This window comes from Mustela lutreola, chromosome 9 (genome assembly GCF_030435805.1).
Source record: "Mustela lutreola isolate mMusLut2 chromosome 9, mMusLut2.pri, whole genome shotgun sequence".
NCBI classification, from domain to species: domain Eukaryota; kingdom Metazoa; phylum Chordata; class Mammalia; order Carnivora; family Mustelidae; genus Mustela; species Mustela lutreola.
In genome coordinates, this window is record NC_081298.1 from 65580839 (window position 1) to 65608770 (window position 27932).

At 38.5% G+C, this 27932-nt stretch overlaps 2 protein-coding genes and 1 pseudogene across 4 annotated transcripts in view; 2 read left to right on the forward strand and 1 right to left on the reverse strand.

Moving 5' to 3' along the window:
* The window catches only part of EIF5B (eukaryotic translation initiation factor 5B), an 80831-nt gene extending 71914 nt beyond the window's left edge, over window positions 1-8917 (reverse strand). The window contains exon 1 of one of the 2 annotated variants that reach the window (XM_059134539.1): window positions 8671-8917. In XM_059134539.1, the coding sequence (XP_058990522.1) occupies window positions 8671-8705 (35 nt within the window). In that variant the 5' untranslated portion in view covers window positions 8706-8917. The remainder of the gene's footprint in view (window positions 1-8670) is intronic. The other variant, XM_059134538.1, reaches the window with a different exon arrangement.
* Window positions 8918-9864: 947 nt separating this feature from the next.
* Window positions 9865-23220, forward strand: TXNDC9 (thioredoxin domain containing 9). 2 transcript variants are annotated; one of them, XM_059134540.1, is made up of 6 exons: window positions 9874-10003; window positions 10425-10546; window positions 12535-12753; window positions 16511-16629; window positions 20170-20424; window positions 22614-23220. In XM_059134540.1, exons 3-6 carry the CDS (start codon window positions 12565-12567, stop codon window positions 22729-22731), a joined length of 681 nt encoding a protein of 226 aa, XP_058990523.1. In that variant the 5' UTR covers window positions 9874-10003; window positions 10425-10546; window positions 12535-12564; the 3' UTR covers window positions 22732-23220. The 2 variants fall into 2 exon arrangements, with proteins under 2 accessions (XP_058990524.1, XP_058990523.1); XM_059134541.1 differs by lacking the exon at window positions 10425-10546 and having other exon boundaries at window positions 9865-10003.
* Window positions 23221-23373: 153 nt separating this feature from the next.
* Window positions 23374-27479, forward strand: LOC131808500 (synaptosomal-associated protein 23-like; annotated as a pseudogene).
* Window positions 27480-27932: the final 453 nt, after the last annotated feature.

Consider the following 27932-nt stretch of genomic DNA (forward strand, 5'->3'; position numbering starts at 1 on the left):
GCACAACCCAGCCAGAGCATTCAGCAAGACAAAGAAGCAAAAGACATTCAGAGAAGAAACTATCTGAACCTGAAGATGACATGATCGTGTCCACAGAATACACATACACACAAAACCATTAGAGCTAATAAATGAGGGTGTACTACAAAAATTATATTTAAACAATGCACTAGTAATGACAATCTGAAAATGAACTTAAAGTAATTCCATTTGCAATAATGTAAAAAAAGAATTAAATGCTTAGGAATAATTTTTTTAAAGATCTTATTTATTTGACAGAGAGAGAGCACAGGTAGGCAGAGCAGCAGGCAGAGAGAGAAGGAGAAGTAGACTCCCTGCTAAGCAGGGAGCCCAATGTGGGACTTGATCCCAGGACCCTGGGATCATGACCTGACCCGAAGGCAGACGCTTAACTGACTGAACCACCCAGGTGCCCAGGAAAAAAATTTTTTTTTTTAAACTGCAAAAACTGAACTCTAAAAACCATAAAAAAAAAAAAAATCACTGAAACTGAAGACCTAGTAAGTGGAAAGATATCCCACATTCATGGACCAAAAGGCATAATATTCTCAATATAATGACCTACATATACCTCAATATACATATACCTATACATATACCTCAATATAATTGACCTACAAATGAAATGCAATCCCAATCAAAATCCTGCCTTCTTTTTTGTTGCAGGAATTAGAAAGTGATTCCTAACATCTGTATGAAAATATAAGGGACACAGAATAGCCAAAACCATCTAAAAAAGTTAGAAAAATCACACTTTCCAATTTGTGAACTTACTACAAAACTACAGTAATCAAGACAGTGTGGTACTGCAATAAAGACACAAAATCTATGGAATATTGAGCCCAGAAACAAACCCCTACACTTATGGTCAACTGATTTTGACAAGGAATTAAGAAGAAAAGCCTTTTTATCAAATGGCACTGGGATGACTGGCTATCTACATGCAAAAATGAAGCTGAATCCCTACCTCACAAACAAAAAGTAACTCAAAATAGCTCAAACATCAAACTGTAAGAGCTAAAACTATAAAGCTACTAGAAAGAAAAATACCAGTACACAAATATTAGTATTTAATATTAAGTCACCTTTATGACTTTGGATTTGGTGATAGTTTCTTTGATCTGAGGCCAAAAGCACATGCAACCAAAGAAAAAATTAGAAACTTTTATGCTACAAAGGACACCATCAAGAAAGTGAAAAGACAGGGGCACCTGGCTGGCTCAGTCAGTACAGTATGCAACTCTTGATCTCAGGGTTTTGAGTCTGAGCCCCACTTTGGCTGTAGAGATAACTTAAAATCTAGAAAGAAAGAAAGGAAGGAAAGAAGGAAACGAATGAACAACCTCCTAAGGGAGAAAATATCCCAGAGAATGGGACAAAATATTTGCAGTCATATCTGATAAAGAATTTGTATCTAAAATATATAAAGAACTCATTCCTCAAGAAAAAACAAGTCAATTTAAAAATAGGCAAAGGATCTTAACAGATAGTTCTCCAAACAAGATATACAAATGTCCACTAAGCACATGAGGACATACTCAACACGTTAGGCCATCATGGAATGCAAACTAAAATCCCAGAAAGACACCACTTCACATGCATTAGAATGGCTATAATTCAAAAAGTCAGATGATAAGTGTTGATGAAGGTGTGGAGAAATTAGAATTCTAATACACTGTTGATTGGAATATAAAATGGAGCAGCAGCTTTGGCAGTTCCTGAAAAAAAGTTCAACTGCCTGGCAGTTTCTGAAGAAGTCAAACAATTTCACTCCCAAGCATAAACCCGAAGAACTGAAAACATATGTCCACATAAAAACCTGTATTTGTATAGCAGTATGATCCGTAACAGCCAAAAAGTAGAACCCCAATGTCCATCAACTGATGAATGGGTAAATAAAATGTACTACATTCATGTAACAGAATTTTAGAACATTATTCTAGACTTAGAAGAAATGCCAACAACAGTATCATCAGTCATACCTTTTAGCTTCATCAAAGTTCAGTACCTGAAACCCAATGACATAAATTTGAGTTAAAACTGTACTTAACTGTATTTTCAGGGATCGCTATCCAAAGTTTATGGTTTGAATGAAGTTTCAGAAAAGCCAAACAAGTCTTTTATATTACAATGGAAGGTATATGTCTATCACCAAAAGGAGGACTGAAAACCAATTATTCTGAAAAAATAACTGCTACCTGGTGAAAAAGAGAGATTCCTCTGAAAGAACTTATCTGAAGTTTTATAGACCATGTCTGATGGGAAGGTCTGAAACATTAAATTGTCACTGCTTTCACTTTAAATATACAGACATAAGTTACATAATTAAACTGGTTAAGGGAGAAAGAAATTCTTTAAAGAAATTTTGGCACTGACTGACCTACCAATAGTGGCTGTCATTTTTCTACTCTCCCTCCTTTTTTGAGTTCTTAATCTTTAATAGTTCTTTCACCAGTAAAGAGCAGATATTAATTTTTCTTTGGAAAGCCTGTATTTTGGAATATGGACATTTCTTAAATCAACTAGTACCCTACAGTGAAAAGCCATAGGTTCTAGAGTTGGATTTGGCTTAATAGCTGAGAGGTTTTCTAAACCTCAAGCACATTATTATATTAAATCCCACTTTCCTCTTCTGTATTATTATATAGTAGTTCTTAAATCTCTATACTTTCCCCCTTCATCCCAGATTCTCTAATTACAACATGGTTATTGGTTCTACATGAAGTATTTTAAAAATATTTTATTTATTTGTCAGAGACAGAGTGAGAGAGTGAGTGAGCCCAAGCAGGTGGAGCAGGAGGCAGAGGGAGAGGGAGAAGCAGGCTCCCCACTGAGCAGGGAGCCTGATGCAGAACTTGAATCCAGGACCCTGGGATCATGACCTGAGCTAAAGGCAGACGCTTAACCGACGGAGCCACCCAGGTGTCCCTACATGAAGTATTTTCATTAAAATCACATAAATACAATTAGGACAAGCTGTGTTACTGTGGTTACTTCAATACTATTTAATAAGGGTTCAAAATACCTGTATATTTTGGACTATAATTTTTTTTTTTTTTTTAAAGATTTTATTTATTTATTTGACAGAGAGAAATCACAAGTAGATGGAGAGGCAGGCAGAGAGAGAGAGAGGGAAGCAGGCTCCCCGCTGAGCAGAGAGCCCGATGCGGGACTCGATCCCAGGACCCTGAGATCATGACCTGAGCCGAAGGCAGCGGCTTAAACCACTGAGCCACCCAGGTGCCCTGGACTATAATTTCTTAACAGTTCATATTTGTCACACGGCATAAATTAGAAAGGGTAAGAAAAAGGAGTCAATTCAGTGTCACTAACCAAAACATTTGAATGCTGCTATGTCTTTAATTTTCTCCCTTCCCCCTTTACTATTTACCTACTATCACAAACTAATAACCTAATCACAATTCAGTTGTCACCCTTTTCACATCTATCCTAATAACAGAGTTCACTAAGTTGGTTAGACACAAGATAACCATCTTAAAAGTTTTCTTATTAAGCAAAAAAAGAAAAATTACTATATTAACAGCAACCAGACTATAAGATGCCTAAGAAGAAGTCGAATAAGAAATATTCTAAACAGTCAAATGAAAAAAATAAAATTTTACTGATATACAATTAACCAAATACAGAAGCATGTCTTATTAGTGATTTGTTTACCACTGTAATTTGAGTACCTAGAATAACACTTGGCACTTAAGTGATTAAACAGACAATTTCCTGAATGGGATGATGCAATGATGACAAGTGTATTAAATATTCTAAAATGTAATGGGACTCCCAATTAAAACCAATCTCAAAAGTTTTTAATAGAACTTGATAAATTTACCTATTACATTGAAAAAAGAAAACCTTAAGTGGGTAAAATATCAAGAGCATGAACACAACCACAGATGTCTTAAGCTGTGCTTCAGTACTTCTTAAGCATTTCTATTCTCTGTTAGACAAACACTCAGTGACAGTCAAAGAGCTTGGAAAATATCTCACAAAGGCCCAAATCCAGTTTAGGAATCCCTAAATCAGCTGTTCTCAAAGCAGTCCCCAAGACCTGTTCAGGGGGTCTAAACTAATTCAAGAGATCAAAAACTATTTTCAAAATAATACTAAGAGGCTATTAGACTTTTTCATTCTGATTTTCTCACAACTGCACAGTGGAGTTTCCCAGAGGTCACATGATGTGGTAGTGCTACAACACAAAGTGCACAAACAGATGAGAATCAAGTTTTCTTCTTACTACGCCAGACAGTAAGGAAGTTGCAAAACTGTTTAATAATACCAGTCTTCTCATTTGTTTTTTGTTTTTTGTTGTAAATGATTACTTAAGGATGTCATTTAAGTTAACGTGTTTATTGGTTTTTTAAAATTTTTATTTAAGTAAACTCTTTGCCCAAGATGGGGTTTGAACTTACCGCCTCAAGATCAAGAGCTGGATGCTCTACCAACTGAACCATCCAGGAGCCCCTAGTTTTATTCTTAAATTAATAATTATTTTAAGAACTTTCAATTTGTAACATCGTAAGTATCCATATAACACACAAAAAGGTAAAGAGGTAGTAGGACCAAAGTCTGAGAACTGCTGTTCTAACCAAACAGCTGACACTTGGTGCTTCAGTTAAACAATGCTTTGCTCACCTAATGGATCAAATTAAAGAACTGAAGAAACTTAGATGAATAAAGCGCAATTAGTGGGCAAGCAACATCAAAAATAACTGCATCAGCTCCCCAGAGATCACCACTATAGAAGGTTAAAGTTACTATAAGCTAACAACAAAAATTTATCATCTGCTTTCTTATTCATTTATGGCAACCTAGGACTTCTCTTCTGCCCATGTATTAACTTCCTAAAGTATTAGTACAGGAACAAGCTAAAGAACAGAACTCTTGGATTATATATCTTTTTTCTTTTTTGATCTAATATATGTAGATAGGTCTTTTTTTTTTTTTTTTATTAATTCAAGTACATACAAATTAGAAATAAATTCCTTTGTTGAGCTAGACCATTTGCCACTTGATCCACTCCCTCTCTGGAAAGCTCTGGACTACCTGCTATACTCAGAGCTCCTTCTGGGCAGGTTCCTCAAGTAGATCACCATGTTTTCTATCATAGGGAGGGACTCCGGTACCCTAATCATATCTGACTGACTAGGATGAATGTCTGACATTAGGGCAACCATCTAACGGTTAGGCAACTGTCTGAGAGAGAGCTAGAACTCTCAAGACCAGGGGATTTGCCAGTAATGAAAGGAACAATATCTTGAGATAAAACAAGGAATAGTGGAGTCACTATACTGGTTCACTGCTGGTATAAAGAACCACAGCAAAAAATTACCTGATGCTGTACATACCCTAGAACTCTACGGAATCCTGAAAGACCTTCTAGTTCCTGAATGACACCCCCACCTCCATGATAGCTGATGGTGAGAGATAGATGAAATAATTCTCTTTCTTCCCTCTGTATCCTTTTTTTTTTTTTTTTTTTTGCTTTTGGTGGGGGTGGAGGAGTATTAATCCTATTAAGGTGACACACCAACTTCCTTATAATCTAAAAAATAGAACTACCACACTTAAGGGATCAAACAAAAAAGGGACCAGAAAAAAGAACTGGAGGCTGTGAAAAATGAAATAACCTAGATCTTTTTTTTCTTTACACTCATCAGTAAGAGAACATCAATCGTATTGTGTCAACAGAAACGGAAGGACATCACTAGAACACACAAAATCCCATAAGGTCCCATCATGTAAACTGATGATTGTGAGAATCATGGAAATACTGGTCTTATATTTTGTATGATCTACAGATATTGAATCCTAGCCCTCATCTCATCAAGAATTTCTCCAATCAACTGAAAAAAGGCAGAAAAACTTACTGAATATCTTATGAAATCTCATTCCCAGAATTACACAAGCTGGAACAAAATTTGATAACAGGTTTTAAACAAAAGTCACTGATAGAACAAAGCATATATTATCCAAATAAAATTAGATACTCAGATGAAATAAAACCCAATTTTAAATGAACATTGTGTGGCTGAGAAGTTAAAATAAGGATTAAAAAAAGGAAGTAAGGATTAAAACGATCAAGTATTTTTTGCTCTTTCCAACCTGAAAAGCGACTCAATTCCCTATATCTTGATAACTAATTAGCAGCTGCTCATTTCTCACCCCGTTCTACCTGGCCAGAAAACATGTTCAGCTTAACATAGCTTGCAAGGCAAGGGGTGGTGGGATGAATGCACAATCTTTAAAAATGGAGATCTTTATACAAGAGAATAAAACCAGACAAGTATCTCATTTTACACAAACAAGAATATTAGTCCTAAAAATACAGCTCTTTCTAGACTTTCTTCCTAGTGTATATTTTTGTTTCTTTTTAAAATATACAAAATATGCTTGAAGAAAACTGTATTTAAATATAAAGAAGGTCAAAGCAAACTAATTCCCAAGTAGTGGAACTTCCCTGCTACCCTCCTTACCCCCACAATATCCTCCCTGTTCTCCTTCCCTCCAAAATATTTTACGAGGAATGCCAAAGTAAGAAGGCCAAGCCGTTCAAGTCAAAGGTGGACCTCTGCAAAACCCTGGAATTTCTTAGACATTACTGAAAGGCATTCAAGCAAAGGAGTCCATGAAGCATTTGAAAATAAACAAAACTTGACATTGGCATATGAGAAAATAAATATTTCGATTACATTGATACCATGTTCGCTTCAAAACAAGCCAAAATATAAGAGCACAAATTAGTCTGATGAGGTAAAAAAAAAAAAAAAAAAAAAAAAAAAACCAGTAGTAGCATTCTTTCTATACTACCAAACCAATCACTGAACAGGCTCCAGTGTTTACACTTTTCATCACTCACCAAAATCTTCATGAATCAGTAAGAAACACTCTCTTCTATAAATAAACAAGAATAAATATCTCCCCTCTGAATAGCTTTATTCCATTATGAAAGAGCTTACAAAGCAAAAGATGTAAGGAAAAGAATAGCATATAGATGTATTTCTTTTTAAACTAAAGAACATGACTTCTGCAATCCTGAACCAAACCAATAAAAAAAAAATTTTTCAAATAAGACAATGAAATTAGAAAAATGAGTGGATACTCAATAATATTTAAGATACCCTTAATATTTCTTAGGCTTGATGATAACTGCAGTTGCTTTTCCCCTCAAGTGTTTATCTTTCATATACACCTGAATGATTAACACATGAAAACTGATGTGGCTTTAAAGTATCTCAGCAGGTGGATGGAACAGGAATGGTCATGTGATAGCCATGGTTGAAACGGCTAATCTGTATACGAAGTTTTATTATACTCCTCTTTCTGTACACTGTTTAAATAAAAATGTATCCTATGCGTCAAAACATCCTGTCAAAAGCAGAGAAATTTTTGTCCCACTAAATCACCCAGAAGTCTGCTTATTTTCTCTCATTTACCTGGTCTGATTAACAAGTTCTAGTCTGCAAACCAATTAACTTCTTCCACTAGATCCGCCTCTGAAATACAAGGCTCACCCTGGTGTCTTTTAATTCCGCTCATCACTGATGAGTGTCAGGTGAGCAAACAATCCAGGAATTATAATTAGTAATCTTATTTTAACATTAAAACCTGATACCCATTTTGAGTCAAAATGATCAGAGGTTGTTAGTTTGGAGGCTGTTGTTGTTGCTGTCTTGTTTTTTAATTTACCTTTATTTTACATTTACCTTTATCTAACTTTTAATTTACCTTAGTCTCCTAGAATTTAAACCAAGTTTCGTGAACAGATGTTCACTCTCAGGGAGTAAACTTTGAATGAGAAGAGTAAAAGGTCTCAATCGAATGGGACACAAAGAAATGGTGCAAAAATTTCGGGGTACGTAACTCTACATACACCTTTACACTCCCTCCCCCCAAAAGCCTTTTCAGAGGTTAGAAAGGAGAGACCCTGGTTGGTTGCTTTTGTCTCCTCCTCCTCCTTTCTTAGGGGGAGGTGCTAAAAAGCAAAGAAATCGCCAGAAGACGGGCCGGAAGAAGGAAAGTGAAAAGCACGGAGTATGGACAACCAGACCTTAAATAATTGGAAACTGTAGCCAAATTAAATGAGGTTAAAAGGGTGTTACCTAGTAAACACCTTCCTGTTACTCCAATCACCTGAGCGGCTCAGAGTTAAGAAACCTAGCTGTAGGTACACTCATATTCGAACTCCCCTCTCTTTACATACTCACAGGTACAAAGGCACAAAAAGAACTCTTCCTGAACCTTGCCAACAGAAGTGCCGCAAAAACAACTCTCACGCTGGCCGGAGCCACGCTGGCCAGGCGTCCCCGGCCCAGCGAAGCCACCCGAGTCCCTCCCCATGGGGCAGGGAACCCCCAAACCACTGCCCCGCTCCTCAGGCAGGACACCCCTCTTTCCAGGCCGGGCGAGAGGTAGCGGAGAGACGGAGCCTCCACTGGAAGAACCCGCTCACCGCCGAGGCCCTCTGCGCCCGCCCGGAACTGGGGTCTTGGCCCCGTGCCGCCCATTCTGGACCCGGGCCCGGAGCCCCGTGGTGCCTGGCGCGAGCCTCGCCCCCGGGCCACCCCGCGCCGGAGGAACCCGCGCGAACCACTGAGCTGCGCCGGACGCCGCCGTGTGGACCTGGTCACTGGCTACCTGTCTTCGCTCTTGTTTTTCTGCTTCTTCCCCATCGTGTGTCAGCGGCGCTCGTAGTCCCAGCCCCTCTATTCGGTCTCTCACAGACCCACTGTCCCCCAGCCGACTTTGGTCTCTTTTCGGCTTGGCTCCCCTCGCACTGCCGCCTCTCGCACCCGGCTCTCCACAGACCCGCGCACTGGGACAGGGCACATATGGTGTGAGCTCTCAGTGCGCAAGCGCATCGCCTCGCCGCCTCGGCGTGGGGACGCAGGGCGCGGCTCATCGAGAGCTGCGCTTTGGGTAGAGCGTCTCCAGTTGACCCGCCAGCCAGGCGGGAGCCTGAGCGCCCCCTTTCCGCAAGCGTCTGCCGCGCACGAATAACAGCCGGTGTCCTGGTTCTAGAACCCTGAGACAAACAATGAAGCTGAAAATTCCCTATGTCAGCTCCATCTCTGAGGGGAACACAAACTTGGAGTTCTGGAGCTCCCCTCAGAAGTAAGCCTTGGGCTTTCCTTCCATCTCTGTATCTTTGTATTCTCAGCCGCACGCAGTTCAGTAACGAAACACAATGAACCAGTATAGGCGCTCCAGGTAATAAATCTAGGACAAATTGGGACTCTCAGTAACGCCCTTTAATTATAAAGTCTGTTCAGTCACTAAAAAATAATTACCATGAACAAGGACACACCCATTAATTCCCCGAAATAGAAATTAACCTTTACATTCAAAGTGAGAGCAAGATCTAAGAATTTGTGTTATGGAAGTACAAAAGGAACCGACTTACTAGGGTGGTAAACATGTTTAACATCCGGATCTGGACGGTGACACTACGGGTGTTAAGTATGTAAAAACTAATCATGCTGTGGAAGTTATACCTCAACTTAAAATTAAAAAAAAAAAAAAAGTGTTCATTCAACACGACTGAAGCGAAGTTGGAGTGTCACTCCGGAGCAAGATTGTAGCTCTCTCTCTTCTGATGTGACATTGTGAGTACTGAGGCTCCCAGCCTAGCAAAGTCCAACACGGCCAGACCGAGCACTGATAAACTACAGCCTCCAGAATACTTTGCTCCCTCCCCCGTGGACAGTTTACCCAGAGCTAGGCTAAGAATCGGAAATCTTGGGGCGGAGGATGGGAGCTACGCACGCGCAGAAGCGCTCACCGTACGCACGCCCTCCTCCCCCGCCCCACTTCTCGGGCGTCGCAGCTTCTATCACGTGAGGGCTGCAGCCAAAGCGGAGGCGGAAGTGACGGCCGGTTCGCAGCCACCGGCAGCAGCTGCGAGGGTCAAGCCAGAGTGGACTGCCTTTCTGGAGCAGTTCCTCATTCTCAGGTGTCACCGAGAGCTCAGGTGAGGCAGAGGATGGTGTGAAAAAACCGGCCGCCGCCTCCCAGTGCTGATGGACACTTCACTCAACGTCCGGCCAGGGCGGGGGAGGGGCGCGGCCCAGACGTCGGTGTCAGTGAGGCGGAGGCGGCTTCGGCGCATGCGCCTTGGGAGGTGTTGAAGATCGGCTGACTGCCTGTACTCTGACTTGGTCTGTCCCCATGGGCTCAGGGAATGGCCAGGATGCTTTTCGGAAGGTGTCTCGGGTGCAGTTAAGGTGTTTTGGAGGGTGCATGTAAGGGAGTCGAGGAAGCGGTTAGGTAATTTGAGGACAAGCCCCTTCCCACTGTTGCCGATGAACTGTAAAAAGGAAGGATCGGGTTTGTGGTTTGAAGAATGAAAAGTTACCGGGATCGCTACACCATCTCCTTTCCCCTTTGTGAAGGCGGTGACCATCACCTGTCCCCAGAACAGCTTTTGGTATTCGCTTCTGTTCCCGATTATCCCAGAATTAAATTCTGAGTTCATCTCATAAAACTCCAGGGATCAGCATCCGCTCCATTTCTGGTAAGAACAGGTTCTGACATGTAAGTCAGTGTCTTCATAACCAGTTTTCTGCCTCATCCGGCTCCAACCCTAAGGGAAACAGCCTCACTGACATTTTTCTTTGGAGATAGGAAGCATGAAATTATTTTACTATATTTGAAATATAATTCATTGAAAATGTATAGCATTTTCATCTTAAGGATAATGTGAACAGAAAGTAGGCACATGTTCCTTCACAACATTTTTTAAAGGTTTTTATTTAAGAGATAGAGTGGTGTGTGTGGGTGTGTGCGTGCGCGCGCAGGAGTGGGCGCAGAGGGAGAAGCAAGCTCCCGGCTAAGCAAGGAGCTGGAGATGTGGGACTGGATCCCGGGACTCTGAGACCATGACCTGAGCCACTCAGGCCTCCCCATATTAACAAATATTTTTTGAGCACTTGCTGTGTTCCATTCAGTGCTACCTCTGGGGATACAAAGATGAAATCATTGCCTTCAACTGCTTTTCCTGTGAAAGAAACAAAACAAAACAAAAGTGAAGTTTGCAAGAAGACGACTTCTTTTCAGTTCGGTAGTTGTAGAGGGTTTGTGTGAGTCAGGCTGGGTGTCAGAGACCCACTCACTGTGGGTCAGTGAGTTCACAGTTTATTAAGATTTTTTTTGGTTCTTCAGTGGTATTTGCAACTGTGTCATAGTTAATTGAAATGCAACATCTTCCTGCTTTCATAAGCAAATTATAAATTATATTTCTGTAGTAATAACCCAGAGGTACACATAAAATTTCCATCTGATTGTTATTAATAGGAAATACTACATTTTATGACATGTGTTATTGAGATAGAGCTTCCTTTCCTATCTGAATTAGATTCTGTTTTTAAACTACTCTATGTTACATAAAGGAGTGATGGGAAAATCAGTATTTTTAACATTTGGAGTGATACTGTTTTACATCAAAGAACACTGTCAGTAGATCCATACCAGTATCAATCTTTGTAACATCATAGATTTTGTTAGGTCATAGCGAACAGCAATGGAAATTAAAATTTGGGGAATACCAGGCACTGTTCTTTACATAAATTGTAAAGTACTTTCTTGGGAGTTAATCATTTAGGTAGAAACCTTGAAAAATGGGTTTTTGGCTGAACTCTGTTCTGTATTGAAGAAAAGTTTTGTAGATGTAGGTGTAAAATCTCTCTACAGTTAACTTCATTATTCAGTAATTTCTGCTTTATTTTTCTTCTGGTTTAAGAAAAGTAGCACTGTTAATATATGACATTAGGTAGAACTCCAACTACCCATTTCTTTCTGGTCTTAAAGACTTGTCTTAAAAAAAAAAAAGACTTGTCTTTGCTTTATTGTAATGAAACACAAACTAAGTCGGAAGCACCTAAACTATGCTTTAAGTAATCTTTTGAGTGGTGTGACTATAACCTGTGGAAAATTCAATTTTAAAACATTTCAGTAAGAGGCATCTGAGTGGCTCAGTCAGTTTCCAGGTGGCTTAGTCGGTTTCTTGATTTTAACTCAGGTCATGATCTCAGAGTGTTGCAGTCTAGCCGCGCCTCAGGCTTCTCGATGAGTGTGGAGCCTGCTTAAAATTCTCCCTCTCCTGCTCCTCCCCTTCCCTTTCTGTCCCTCTCTAAAAAGAATAAAACATTTAGGGGTGCCTGGGTGGCTCAGTCTTTGGGGTTTGGCTTCGGCTCCAGTCATGATCCCAGGGCCTGGGATTAGGCCCCACATAGGGCTCCCTGCTCAGTGGGAAGCCTCGTTCTCCGTCTCCCCCTCCCCCTGCTTGTGTTCCTTCTCTCGCTGTCTCCGTCAAATAAATAAATAAAATCTTTAAAAAAATAATAAAACATTTAAATAAAAATTCTCATAGGTAACATGAAATTCGTTATTGTCACCAGAACATTTTGTGTAGTACAAATTATATATTTGTTAGAATTTTTGTAAAGGAGAGAAAACTTTACTTGTTTTTTTTCTCCCCCCCAACTTTACAAACATTCTCCCTAGCACCAAGGCTGAGCTATACCATTTAGAAGAATGGAAGCTAATGCATCTGTTGACATGTTTTCAAAAGTCCTGGAAAATCAGTTGCTTCAGACTACGAAACTAGTAGAAGAACATTTGGATTCTGAAATTCAGAAACTGGATCAGATGGATGAAGATGAATTGGAACGCCTCAAAGAAAAGAGACTTGAGGCACTAAGGAAAGCTCAACAGCAGAAACAAGTAACCTCTCTGCCCTGCTTTCTGAAATTACTTTAACAGTATGCTCCTAACAACTTACATATACATGTGCTGAAGTAGTTGTATTTCAGTCCTTAGTTTTAGCGTTGTTTTTGTTTTTTACTACAGAGCATTATAACTGTTAAAAATTTGCTGGGAAAAAAATTAGTTTTAAAGACATTAAAAATTAGCATGCTCAGTATGTTAATCCACAGGCAAGTAAAAGAAACACTGTGCCCAAGATCATTTTTTGAGCTCAGATTTTTTGCTTGAGGAGGAGCCTATGAAGAGCACCGGGAGTCAGTGGTTTCCCTTTTAAGTAATTTTAAAGCCAGTTATAATTTAGCTCTGATCAGTGCAAGTGAGGTGAGAGCTGTAAAGCAATCTACACAGAAGAAATTATTTCAGGCATTTCCATTGTAACAATTACATGGCTTATTTATTCAAAGGAATGCATGCTGGGTCACAAAGAAGGGTGGCCACAGCTCTATCCTTATTGGTCTTCTAGAGTGTGGAACAGCCTCATACACTCTAATCAAAACCAGTTGGCTTAAATTTTGTAAATTTAATTTTGATTAAAAATGTTTTCATTGCTTTTTGTCAGATTGAAATAGATTATTACCAATTCTGGTTCCTCTCAGTTGGCTGTGAATAAAACATGCACTTTTAACTTTTCCAAAGAAATAGGGAGTTTTGTTTGTGCTGCTGTAGCATCTCTTTGATAATGTTTATACTCTCAGTGTTTATAAGAATTGCTACAAAAAGGAAAGAATGTTTTGTAATGTGACTGAGTTTCTATTTTTATAGCTTGAGTTTTCTAAAATAGGGTGTGTGAGTGTAGTGTGGTTTTGAAGCCAGGAGACTTTTTTTATTATAATGCTAATAATTATCTAAGGTAATATAAGAGGAGATTCTGCTACAAACTCCTATTTCACAATCACAGTTATGTAACACTACTAATTGCTAATAGTTCAACTAAAAATGTCATAACCAGGATCTTTTTGTAGAAAGACTAAATCTACCTGATTTGCAGTAAGCAACATACATGATGGCTTAAATGAAACTGTCGGAAGTTGGGCGCCTGGGTGGCTCAGTGGGTTAAGCCGCTGCCTTCGGCTCAGGTCATGATCTCAGGGTCCTGGGATCGAGTCCCGCATCGGGCTCTCTGCTCAGCGGGGAGTCCGCTTCCTCCTCTCTCTCTCTCTCTGCCTGCCTCTCTGCCTACTTGTGATCTCTGTCTGTCAAATAAATAAAATCTTTATAAAAAAAAAAAGAAACTGTCGGAAGTTAAAAACAATAGTCTGAATATTTATCATTAAAAACCTAAGTCCTATAGCCTTTAGGGACTTTTTAAAAATTACTATGCAAATCAATATAAAATTAATTTATCATAGAATAATGGAGAGGGTCTTATTTTACAGTTTTCACTGCATTGTAATAGATCTTTTTTATTAAAATGCTTTTTAAGGAAGTAGACAAGAAGCTTTAATGATATATACTCTTTTTGAGAGAGTACTATAGATTGCGTAGTAATTTTGATTTACTGATCTGTATAGGTATCAGGAAATGAGTATATGCAGTGACATAAGCACTTAATAGACCTATTTGAATCAATATGCCTCAGTCACCCGAGTACTCTCTTCTTGTTACAGCAGCTAGCGACATAGGACTTAAGTAGTAAGCAGTAGGACAGGTGAGAAAAAGAAGAGCCCATCCAAAGTCTTGGGTGATAGCCACTAAGCAAGAGCTAGGTGCTGCCCAGTTGCCAGGCCTTGGGTAGGCTTAGCCTGCACTGTGATCTCTACCCATCCTCCTTGATTACATTCAGCAGATGCCCTGCATAGCACCAACTCTGAAAGAAACTGTACTAAGAGCACGGGGTATGCTGAGTGTCTTGGGAGAGATGCCATGTGTTGGAGGTTCAGAGTAAGATTGCCTCCCTCTTAGGAACTTGGAAAGGCTCAGGTCTTCCACCTGTTGGTTAAACATATGAGAATTAAAGAGCTTTTTAAAAAACAAACACTCTTTTAAGGGCAATGCTATTGGTGAGTCAAGAAAAGGCATGAAGTGGTACATGGGTGGCTCAGTGGGTTAAGCCTCTGCCTTCGGCTCAGGTCATGATCTCAGGTCCTGGGATTGAGCCCCGCATTGGGCTCTCTGCTCGGCGTGGGGCCTGCTTCCCCCATCTCTCTCTGCCTGCCTCTCTGCCTCCTTGTGATGTCTGCCGGTCAAATAAATAAATATTTAAAAAAAAAAAAAAAGAAAAGAAAAGACATGAAATGTTAACCTGCCATTAAGGAGTTGTACTTGAGAGTTTAAGTTGTTCACAGATGTTTGACCAGAGAAATGTCACATAGGGAGAAACACCAGGGCTTCCTGTGAGTGTCAGCTCAGCATAAGACAATGTGAAATGGATACCAAAACTAGTAACAGTCTGTGTTAGCTTAAGTCCAGAGGAAGAAAGGAGATGGCACTCTTGCCCCTTTCTCAGTAGGCTACTTCTGGAGGGCCGCATTCAGACTTCTGCCCCTTTTTAAAAGGATAAGGAGGAATTAGTCTCTGTTCAGAGGAGGATAATTAGAAAGTAAGATATGTAGAGATCATTTCATATGAGAAACAGCCAAAAGAAAATGAAGGGAGAGAGGTAGAGAAGATAGGATATTGGAAGGACTGATGTGTGAAAGACATTAGAACTTTTCTCTCTAACCTTAGGTCCATAGACCTAAGTGGTCCATAGATCCACAGACCAAATTTACAGATCTTTTGCAGTTCAGTGTGAGAAAATCTTTCAAACAGTTAGAGAGTATACATGCAATTGCTTTTTAAGCACCTGTGCCAGACACTATCATGTTGATGGTCTTACTTTTTTTACAACTCAGTGAGATGGTTGCTTCGTGATTTCCACTTTATAAATGAAGAAATGGAGACTCAGAAAGGTTATTAGAATTCTTAGCCTAATAAGTGGTAGAACAATTATTCAAGCCCATGCCTTTTGTCTGTAAGCCCAATGTTCCTTTTTACTAAAACCAGCTGCCTGAAAAAGGAAGCAAGCTTCCAGTGGAGATGATGAACCTTTCCTGTAGCAGGAAGCTTGAGAAACTGAAAAGTCTGTCAGGCATGATTGATGAGGGTTGATACACTGGGTTGAGAAGTTGGATAAGATGACAGATGGGATCTGTATTATTTCTGGACATTATGTGGGATCTGTATTGTTTCTGGACATCATGTGATTTTTTTCTTCCTAGGATACTCCCCCTTGGTGGCCAGTATAGAAGTGGGTCCTGCCTCTGAGCAAACTGGACTTGAGCTGCAGAGAGCTGCAGGAACCACCCCTCCCCTTTCCCTCCCTACAAAGACCAAGTAGCTTTATCTCATGAGCATTGTTTTTCAGAGCTTGGCATTAACTTGGACTTAATGCTTCTGATTTTAGTAGTTTGGGTATAGAGAAATTAAATGGATATTTACATTTTAAGTCTCTGAAGTCTAAATTTTTATTTTTGAAGTTCTGAGAAAATGTGTGTGAAGGTACCAAGAAAGATGATTGTCTTAAACACAAACTGTGCTGAAAGATAGTCCCTGCCCACAGGTTTATATCTGCACTAAAACTAGAGACATAGGAAATCACTAAGAGGAATTGATTTCTCTACACGATAAAATCAGCTTCGTTACAGAATATTATAGCAATTTAGACACAAAATAAATGTAAGGTGGTACTGAAAGATATTTCAAGTTTATAATATTTCCCTTTTCTCCAAATTAGGAGTGGCTTTCAAAAGGACATGGGGAATACAGAGAAATCCCTAGTGAGAGAGACTTTTTTCAAGAAGTCAAGGAGAGTAAAAAAGTGGTTTGCCATTTCTACAGAGACACCACATTCAGGTAACTTTGTTTACATCAGTGACTTGTTTAAAAATGAAGAGATCTTTGAGTAGAGGTACACTAACATAATAGGGAAATTAAAAAATTGGAACTATTTCTAAATTGTTTCTTTGTACTTAGTAAATGTCTCTGTTAAAGTTAAACAATTGTTATATTGAAGATTAACTTAAAAACCCATTGTACATAAAAATGTTTAAATGAACATTATTCTAAATCAAGATTATTTCCGTAGAACTGGCTATTTTCTGAATTGTATTTTCACGAGGTAACTTTAAAAACATGTAAGAGATGTACACGTAAAAATTTGTTTTTGTCAATACAAGAATTATTTCTCCCTTTTCTGGTACTGGTATGGTATAAGCGCAGTGTTGAGAGTGGGGCCAACACCAGCTTTGAATTCACTCACTCCTTCTCAGCCAGCAACTCGTGGGGAGACAGTGATCTGAGCAAACCTTTCACTAGAAGCATCATTGGGCGTGCCAGGCTTGGCTGGAAGGAGAGGAAAGTGATTTCTTCTGGACAACCCAGCTCTGCAAGCCTCTCTACAGAGGCAGAGTCCTTGTAAAATGAAAATACCCCTAGAAAAGGTCATATCTTAAGTCTTTCTTTTAACCCCCAAATGTGATTAGTTGCAACTTCTAAAAATTAAGAGATACGATTTTTTTTAGAAGTCCAGATTTCAGATGTTTTAAGAAATCAAATAACTTAATAACAGACCTAGAATTCAGTAGAAAGGCAGTTTGCTAATGCTGAATAGCAGCCACCTCCCTCAGACAGACACACACTCCAGTATAGAGTCTCCGTCGTTCATTGCTGTCTCAGCCTTGCCCTCTTCCCGCATTTCCATAGTCTGCTCGGCCCTTGTCTTAAACTCACCACCCAATAACTTCGTTATTAATTAACGTCTTTCAGGGATTGATTGCCTGGGACGCACTGATTAAGGTAATAAAAATGAAAGAAAATGTTGAGTTGGTAAAAACTCCTATAAGGGAAAGTATGGGAAGGGATTAGGAAAGAAAGGGTATTGGGGCACCTGGGTGGCTCAGTGGGTAAGCCTCTGCCTTCAGCTCACGTCATGGTCTCAGGGTCCTGGGATTGAGCCCTGCATCAGGCTCTCTGCTGAAGCACAGAGCCTGCTTCCCACCCCCGCCCCCGTCTGCCTCTCTGCCTACTTGTGATCTCTCTCTGAAATAAAAAAGTAAAATAAATAAAAATAAATAAGTAAAATTTAAAAAAAAAGAAAAGAAAGAAAGGGTATCAGAGAAGCCCTCTGTCACTGTGGTACTCAGTCCTCTCCAGTTGGCACACATTTCTCAAGTTGCCTACCTCTGACATACATGATGAGGTAGTATATTAATATCATTTTAGTCTCTAAGGTTGATATCATTTGATGTTTATTAGATGTTTTTGCCCACTAGATTGTTTTGTGAAAACAGAGTTTGCCTATATTGTGGTTCACCATTCTCCCAAGTTTTTACCCCTAGAGCAGCAATGGCTGACACATAGTAGGTGCTCAGTAAATATATCTGATGGTTCTATAAACAGTGCAATACCAGGAGTACTTACTTTAAAGCAAAAATGAAAAATCAAGAGATACCTGGCAGGCTCAGCCAGTAAAACATCTGACTTGATCTTGGGGTCTTGAGTTTAGCCTGATGTTGGATATAGAGATTGCTTAAAAAATAGAAAAAAAAAATCATTAGAAAATTTTAGATCTGTCAGAGTTCTGGGTACATAGTAGACTGGAAACTTCATGTATAAAATCCTGGAACATTGATGTGACCCTTTGAGGTAGTTATGTAGGTATAATTCCAAAGCTTCATGCATGGAGACCAAGACGGGAGAGATTAAGTGACTCACCTAATGTCACTCATCTACTAAATGACAGAAGAGGATTTGAACCCAGGATTTAAGCCTGCTGCTTCTGGATTTTTTTTTTTAAGTGAATTAACAAATGGTACAGTTATAGATTTACCTAAAATAGGTTCCATATAACTCTAGTAAAACCATGGAGTTGACTTACCTACGAGTCTTCAAGAAAATACTTCGCATATAATGGTTCATTTATCATTTGTTTTGAGCTTCATTCAGGAACCATTTATTAACTTGTTCTCTCCAACTATTTTTCACTACACTCCCATTGCTATACTACATGGGTGATATATGAAAAGATGCATTCAAAGGTAGAGTGATGAGGCATCAAGGCTACCAGGAACTTGGTGGACCCAGTCCTAATTCAGGAATAACTTTACACCAGGAAGTATGCAGAAAGCCTACTAGTAATTTTGAAACATTTGATGTCTTCATCATCTAAAGCAGTAGTTATCTAACTTTATGGGACATGAGAATCACCTGTGTGTTTGCCAGCTCCACTTGCAGAGAATTTTAGATCATATATTTTAAAAGCTGACTTTAATGAACACTATGATTAAGAACTACTCAAAAAGGGCGCCTGGGTGGCTCAGTGGGTTAAGCCGCTGCCTTTGGCTCAGTCATGATCTCAGGGTCCTGGGATCGAGTCCCGCATCGGGCTCTCTGCTCAGCAGGGAGCCTGCTTCCTCTCTCTCTCTCTGCCTGCCTCTCTGCCTACTTGTGATTTCTCTCGGTCAAATAAATAAATAAAATCTTTAAAAAAAAAAAAGAACTACTCAAAAAAGATTATTACAGTAGTCTGTTTCAGGAACACTAAAGTATCAACCAGTTTAAAATACATTTTAATTTTCAGAAAATGTCATTTCCATTTTTCTTTTCAATAGAAAGTGCCTTAATAAAAGTTACTATTGGTATTTTTCATTTCTTTAGAACCATATAACCACATTTATACCCTTTACCCTGTGCTTTTTTTTTTTTTTTAAAGATTTTTTATTTTATTTATTTGAGAGAGAGAGTGAGAGAGAGAGCATGAGAGGGGAGAAGGTCAGGAGAAGCAGACTCCCCATGGAGCTGGGAGCCCGATGCGGGACTCGATCCTGGGACTCCGGGATCATGACCTGAGCCGAAGGCAGTCGCTTAACCAACTGAGCCACCCAGGCGCCCCTACCCTGTGCTTCTTAATGATAGTTGCAGTTAGAAGAATTCCTTCTTGGTGTCACCGTTCAGTCTTAATGACTTCCAAATATGGCACTGTGTGTACACTTCTAATGCTGAAAATCCTCTTCTGAGTTCTATCAAGTCAGATTTGTCACCCTTCAAGCTCTGTGTATGAGACACTAGGAAACATGCCTAAGAGAAGTGACAGTTTTTTGTTCTTACCATGAACAAGACAACTTCATGAACCACTTGTGACTGAAAGGGTGTATTTAGTATTTTGTTTTTTATTAGTATCATTAAGGCATATATGACTTTCTGGAATACTGGATGATTTTTCTGCCTCTCGTCAGTTAACCTATGAAATAAAATGAGGTCATCTGACACAAGCTGGCTGTCAAATTATGAGACTCAAGCAGAAAAACTATAAAATTAGAAGTACTCTAACGATATTTATTTTTAATATGAAAAATCTGTTTTAGCTTTTGATTTTCTATATGTTTTTATTTACAGGTGTAAAATATTAGACCGACATTTGGTGATACTGTCTAAGAAACATCTTGAGACCAAATTTCTGAAGCTGAATGTGGAAAAGGCACCTTTCCTTTGTGAGAGACTGCGTATCAAAGTCATTCCCACACTAGCACTGGTAAAAGATGGAAAAACACAAGATTATGTTGTTGGATTTACTGACTTAGGAAATACAGATGACTTCACCACAGAAACTTTAGAATGGAGGCTGGGTTGTTCTGATATTCTCAATTACAGGTAATTTTTAGCAAAACAACTGATTTTAATTCCATATCCAGTTGATATTTTTAGAGAAGTTTTTTTTTTATGTTAACATTCATTTTATGGAGCTAAGTAAGGTCTTTTGGGTTAGATGTAGAAAATGTTTCACAAATGAAAACACATTTCTTAAAATGTACATTATTAGCATGATCTAACAACAAAATCAGAGTTACAGATAAAATTGAGTCTTGGAGTACACCTAACTATGCGTAAGTTTTCATCCTAACAGATCCTATTGAATCTAGTTTTCTGTTAGTCTGAAAACCCCAAATGACACTTTGGAATTGACTCTTCCCTGATTTAAACCAGGTTATTCAAATTGATAATGACTTACTTTTGAACATCAGATTTTTCAATTAGCTATTCCTGTCTTGTAGAATATGATAAAGTGTATAATCTCATTTCTGTGATCAGCTTAAATTATTGTGGAGACAGTCTCAATTTGAAAACAGTCTAAAATCCAACTTCCATTTTCCATTAATCTCCTTGTCCACTTCGCCAAATGGTTTATCTGATTCCACAAATCAGAACCTGTCATTCTGCCTTCTGTGCCTGTTTTTGACTTGGAAAATTAACAGATAAAATTATACAATTATCATTCTATAGTCATAGTGCTTTTCAATAAGTAGAAAGTTCTCTTTTCCCTGTTCCTTTTTCTCTGAATCTTCCCCTACACATGCCTAAATTATGCATACATTATAGAAATTGACTTTGGAGTTTTAGGTTTTAGTTTCTTAATAACAAAATACTAGTATTTATTAAATGTATTTTGAAATTATTTCAAGCTTTAAACAAGTTGAAAAGTAGTACAGAGAATTCTCATCTATCTTTTGCCTGTGTCTCTCAATTTTAAGCATTTTACATTTGCTTTATCATTCTTTTTCTGAATACACACTTTCTTTTCAAAACCATTTGAGTGGAAGTTGAAGATGTATTGTCCCTTTGCTCCTAAATATTTCCTTGTGTATTTTCTAACATTGAGGGGTTTTTCTTGTGTAACCTTAGTGCAATTATTAAGACAGGAAATGTTAGGTAGTTTACCGATCTTATTCAAATTCTGCGACTGTCCCAATAAGATCCTGCATACTAAAATGTTTCATATAGTTACTATGTGTTTTTAGTTTGCATTAATCTGTGACAACTTGTCTTATTTTTCAATATGTGGACATTTTTGAAGAATACAACCTAGTTATTTTGTAGAGCACCCCTCAGTTTGGATTTGTCTAACATTTCAAGTTTAAGTTTGGACTATGCATTTTCTCATGGGTACATGATAGAAGTGACACTGTATTCTTCTTGGCGTAGCACACCAGGAAGTAAAGAATGTTTTGTCTCATTTCTGGTGGTGAGCATTGGTTAACAGGTTGTGTACCAAGCCAAATAGTGATTTAAGAAGAACTTTTCCATATCCCTCATAATTTACTTTTTCATTTATTCATATTAGAATGGGCAGTAGCTTATTTTACCCAGTGGGTTATAGGTGGTTACTTATATTATTTGTTTTGAAGCCCAAATTGCCCCATATTTGGCCAGTGAGATCCCCCTTCATGCAGGCTTCTATGTCCTTTTTACATGTCCCCACAATTTCTTTCTGGTGCAAGTAAGTCTTAGAGGGACTCTCCCAAGAATGGACTATTACCCAAGGCACTGTGGTTCCTCTCAGTGGCAAATGATATTTCATAACCAGAATCTCGGTGCCAGGAATCTTCCTAAATAACCTTTGAAAGAAGAAAATGTCTCAATTATTTCTCAAGCACTATTGAAAAATTTCATACCAATTCCAGGTTAATGATAATGAATTCCACGAGTTTTATTGATGTTTTTTTAAACATTAAAAGATGTGATACAGTATCATTACCAGCCATAATAAGCTGTAAAAAATAGATCATTTTGCTGTATCATTCTTATAGTGAAGAAGATCTAATCCAAGTTCAGCATCTCCAAAACAGATGGAAAAACTTTTTTGATCAAAAACATTTAGTAATACAAAATAGAGTTTAAAACTCTTAACCATCAATATGAATAATATATGTCTTCCTTGACACCAGCATTTTAAAGAAAACTTTACTCCATAGGTTAGGAAGAAAAGAGATTTTTGTGCAGGTTAGCATACCAACTGTACTATCATAAAGAATAAATGCTTTTCACATTTGCTTTATTTTTAGTGGAAATTTAATGGAGCCACCATTTCAGAGCCAAAAGAAATTTGGAACAAACTTCACAAAGCTGGAAAAGAAAACTATCCGAGGGAAGAAATATGATTCGGACTCTGATGATGATTAGAAATTAGTTATAATTCTTTGTAAATTGTCTTTTTATTTCTGCTTACTTCATAATTAAGATGTGTTTTCTAAATCCCATTGGTTTTGATACATTGGTCATCTAATGGTCATGTTCTAGAGTTTTGTACAGTTTCATCACATTGAAAGACATTTTCAATATTTTCTGTGTGGCACTCATGTTTAAGTTGAGGAAAACTTATGAGTTCTTAAATTATCCAGCAAGGTCTGGATTCTCTATTTTTGAGATTGATTTTATCACAATATGATTCTTATGTCTTTATATCATTCACAATTGTGTTTTTAATCTACTGGATTGGAAATAGGAATTCAGCAAACTATTCCAGGACTAATTCTTACGAAGCGTTATTTACTTTATACAACAGGCTAAACAGCATTTACTGGTGTAACAGACTCACTTGTAAATGAATTATAAACACTCCTTACTTCTGGAATATATTTAACTATTAAAGAACTGCCTATTTATTCTGTAGGCTGTGTGTTGATGATGAATCAACTGACGGCAGCAGAAAGCTTTTTCAGGTTTTGAGCATACTGCCTATGTAAAGGGTTCTGATTGCTTATATTTTAAAACATGCATTAAAAAATAATCAGGAAGGATCATCTGGGTGGCTTAGTTGGTTAGGTGTCTGACTCTTGATTTCGGCTCAGGTCATGATATCAGGATCCTGGGATGGAGCCCTGTGTCAGCCTCTGCGATCAGTAAGGAATCTGCTTAAGATCCTCTCCCTCCATGCCCTTCCCTCCCTCATACTCTCTCTCTCAAAAATAATTGGAGTGGCAACATGATCTGCAGACTCCCAAGTGACAACAACCATAACTGGTAAATACATGTATATTTTTTACTTAAAGTCTTGGGAATTGTCATAAAAGCATATAGCAAATAAAAACATTTATTACAGAAACATTTATTCAAGAAAAGACTAAAACTTGGTAAGAATAGTAAGTCTCTTTGGTATTTGAGCCACACCATTTCTCCCCCTAGCTCCCAATTTCAGCCCACAGTTTCTCCTTAGGATGAGTGGACTGCTAGCATTTCTCATTCTACCTGCCCCCTCCACGCAAGCTCTATGTCACAGAGCTCTATTTCAGGTAACAGTAGCAAAGAGGACTGGACCTTCCTTCCTCTACCCAGTCCCCACTTAAAGCACTGAAGATCTAGCCCAGGAATGGTAGACCAAGATGACTGTTTTCTGATCGCTATTGCCCCAGCTTATGAGTGGAGGTTCCATGCAAGGAAAGGCAAACAAGACCAGGAGCTGTCACACACTGCTCTGTTTATAGACCACTGCTCTATTTATCACTCCTAGAAAAGCAGGCTACTCTCCCCATCCCCAACTCTGAGACAGTAAGCAGACTGTAAACAGCTTCCATAGCATCCTCTAAGTTAAAGCCTAAGGGTGCTGCCATAGACAAAGGAAATTTAGAGTGGGAGTAGAGACAGACGAAGAGACTGGTAACTCTGTGATAGCAACAGGCAAAAGGGAAACCAGTGATAATCCTAACAGAGAATGAAAGGCAACTAAGAGTAGTCCTAGGTCTAGAACAAGCCTCAAAGAGACTATAAGGGCTGAATTTAATTGGCTCAAACTGTGTAGCCATTTGCACCCAAGTGCCCAAAATAATAGGCCCACCAACAATTAGTGGCTGTTAATTACAGTGTGGTAACAGTGGAGGCAAACTAGAACCCTTAAGAGGAGATTGGAGAAAGCAACCTAAATGCCCTTCTAAAACTGTCCTTGGGGTTGGAGGGAGGATTCCGAGTGACTGCACATTCTCAGGCTGTGCTCTCTCCAGAGGAGCATCAGATGCTGTACAGTGCAGGGTATATGGACTTGGAGAGTCTAGCTGAGTCACTAAAAAGCCTTGGGAAGAGAAGTGGATGAGTCTCTAGAGCTGCTGTATTATCTAAACTATCCAATTTTAAACAAAAAGCTCCAATATCTGTGGAGAAGCAGAGTAAAGTGTGTCCCAGAACCAAGGGGATTTCAAAACAGTAAAAAGAAACTGCCTCTGAGTGGACCCAGATGTTCGAAGCACAGAAACCTTCCAAGAAGCTCTCATAAGTATATTTTTTAAAAAACTAAACCCATGCTAAGGTAAAGGTATGATGATATTTCATAAATAGAAAACAAAGTATTTTAGAAGAATCAAATGATGCAGATAATAACAGCCTGAAGAGCAGGAGAAAAGGGAGTGAAAAATAACTGAGAGAAATATGAATCACCAACATATGTGTAATGGGAATTCCCAAGAAAGAAGAAAGAAAATACACATAAAAATAGTTTGAAGATTTCTTAATGCTTAAAAATCCCAAATCTGGTGGAAAACATTAATCTGAGAAAAATCAGTAAATTCTTAACAGAAAGTAGACCATTCGGTCTACACCCACATACATGTCAGATTAAAAATACTGAAAAACAGAGATCTTGAAGACAAAAAACCACTAGGTACAAGAAAACTCCATTAATGATTGATTTATCAGAAACAGACCAGAAGGCAGTGGGATGATAACATGCAGAGTGCTGGAAAGGAAAAAACCATCCATCAAGAATCTTCTAACAAAACTATCCTTCAGAAATGAAGGCAAAGTGAGGACATTCTCAGATTTTAAGAATTAATTCCTAGGAAACCGATCTTACAAGAAATAGTGAATTTTTTCAATTTTTCAAAGTGAGACCACGCAGTAATTCAAATATCCATGAAAAAAAGTGCTGAAGAAGGTAACTGTAGGAAATTACAAGAGGCATTGTAATGACCTATTCTTCCCTCAGCTGACTTAAAAAGCAATACTACAAAACTATATAATTGTGTTATCTATAACGTAGAAATGTATATTTGTGACACCATAAAGCAGGTGGTGGAAGCAAAACTGTATTTCAATAATGAATCCACAGGAAGAAATGAGAACATGAAATGGTTAAAAAAAAAAAAAAAAGTTAATATAAAAAACTATAAATAAGCAGGCACTAGGAGGATGTAGCTCCAGGTCAGGCCTGGGGGTGTCCAAGCCATTGCAAAGCAAGAGGAGTGGCCAGAGCTGCTTGAATATCTACGTTTCACTTTCTGTGCTTATCCAAAGTTCTAATTCTTCATGGGTAATCTATCACCAGAAGAAATTCAACTAAGAGTCCACCCACTCATCCAGTTACGGATGAGTTTCTGGAAAGTACAAGGAAAATACTGGGCTTAGCCCTTAATTCTCAGGATGCAGGAATCAAGACTGTCACTATGCTGGATGAACAAGGGGTGCAACTAAACTACATAGAAGAAGGCCTGGACCAAATAAAGACATGAGAGAGACACAGAAGACTTTAACAGAACCCAATGAGTGCTGTGGCCTTTGCGTCTGCCCGTGTAATAGGACAAAGAACTTTGAGTCTGGTAAGACCTGCAAGGCAACATGGGGAGATGGTGGAGACAGCTCTCCTAGCAATGTTTATCTATGCAGCCAGACCATGTGACAAATGGTCAGCTTCAACCAACCACTGGAGCAGCTAGCAGTGGATACATTAAATGTATAACCAACGATGCCAGAGAAAATGAGATGGAAGAGAACCAATTCAAGTGGGCAGTATACTAGGAAACCTAAAAGACTTGGCCCTGGACATGGGCAATGAGATTGAGGCTCAAAATCGACAAATAGACTGGCTCACAGAAAAGGCTGACACCAACCAAGACCATACCGATGTCGCCAATGCCTGAGCAAAGAAACTCATTGACCGTTAAAGCTGCTGCTGTACTTCTTTATCATGTATTCGCTTCTCTAGCTCCTCCTTCAAAGTCATTACCGTTTGAGAGTTTGACGTTTTGGTGCCATGCTCTTCTCAATCAGGAGATAATGTGCAAGAAGGGCCAAGAGTACAGATGCCCTATTGCTTTTTTATGTTTACTTTCCCTTGCGGGTATACTGCCGCTCAGCCTTCCTTCTAGTGTTTGTTTTTTCTTGGTTCATAATCTTAGATTGGTTTTTGTACATCATGTATTGTGTTAGTTTTCATCCTCCTCATTTACTCTAGCAGGTTCTTTTGCTTTGAAGATTTAGAAGCATTGCCAAAGACAGCCATGAAGAAAGAAGCTGGAGGCAGGGGGAGTGCAAGGAGGAGAGAGAGGCAAGATAAGGGGATGTTACCTCAGTGAAACCTGTAGGCCCCAAAGCAAAAGTTGTATAGCCACAGTAAAGCTCTAGTTGGGTTTAATTTTTAATTTAAGTTGCAGTTACTGCCAATTTAGGCTAATACTTGGTTTCATAGCTCTTATACACAATATTTTTGTTATACATCACAACTTGGCAACCTCTGCTCCAGAAAAATAGAATGACTTTTCTCAAAGTGGGCTCAGTTTCTGAACATTTGGTGATTTGCGTATGTACAAAGACAGTGATCCCATTTCATACTGCACCATACAGGAACACTTTGTATAAATGAATGACTTTTTACTTTCACATTATTAGTAGTATCATGGTCCCATTACATGCCTCTTAATCTTGTACATAATGTATGTGTAACATGAGAATTTCTAAAGGAGGGCTTAAATTTTTTTGGAAAAGTTTGACAAAGTATATTATGTGAATTCAGATTTACCTCAATGTCAAGAATCATGTTTAGATAGGATATAAGAAACTTGTTTTGATCTCAGGTAGAAAAACAGATTGCTTTGAGTTTTTTGTATATTTAGACTTTTAAAAAGCTAGAATTTATTCTGCTTAACTAAAAGTGATTTGGAAAATTGTGCCTTTGGTTTAATTATTGATGATTGCACTGTCATTCAGTTAGCCTTATGGATTGAATAATGTCCAGGATGACATTTATTTAGATCCAACAGTGTTATAAGAATCTGATTGGTATTTGTCACCTTTATTTAAGAACTAGTGTCTGCATATTTCACAGGTATTAATGTGCATTGGTTTGACCAATAACCACTGCTTGATCTTTACAATTAAATTTTATAACTAAAAAAGAAAAAACTACATATAACTTGTTCTTTCAACTATTTTGAAACAAAATTATGAAAATTATTGCAATGTATTGATCCATTTTTAACATATAAAGATGCAACATATTTAACAAAAAAAAGCTTTATAGGAATAACATTTCTATATTTCACTAGAATTAAATTACTATAAAGCTAAAGTAGATTCTAACAAGGTATATACTTGTAAATGCCTAGAGTAACCGCTGAGAA

Coding starts and splice junctions, on each gene's coding strand:
- TXNDC9 (XM_059134541.1), top strand. CDS start 12,565: ATGGAAGCTAATGCATCTGTTGACATGTTTTCAAAAGTCCTGGAAAAT. Junction 16,630..20,169: donor TACAGAGACACCACATTCAG/GTAACTTTGTTT, acceptor TTTTATTTACAG/GTGTAAAATATTAGACCGAC. Junction 20,425..22,613: donor TCTGATATTCTCAATTACAG/GTAATTTTTAGC, acceptor CTTTATTTTTAG/TGGAAATTTAATGGAGCCAC.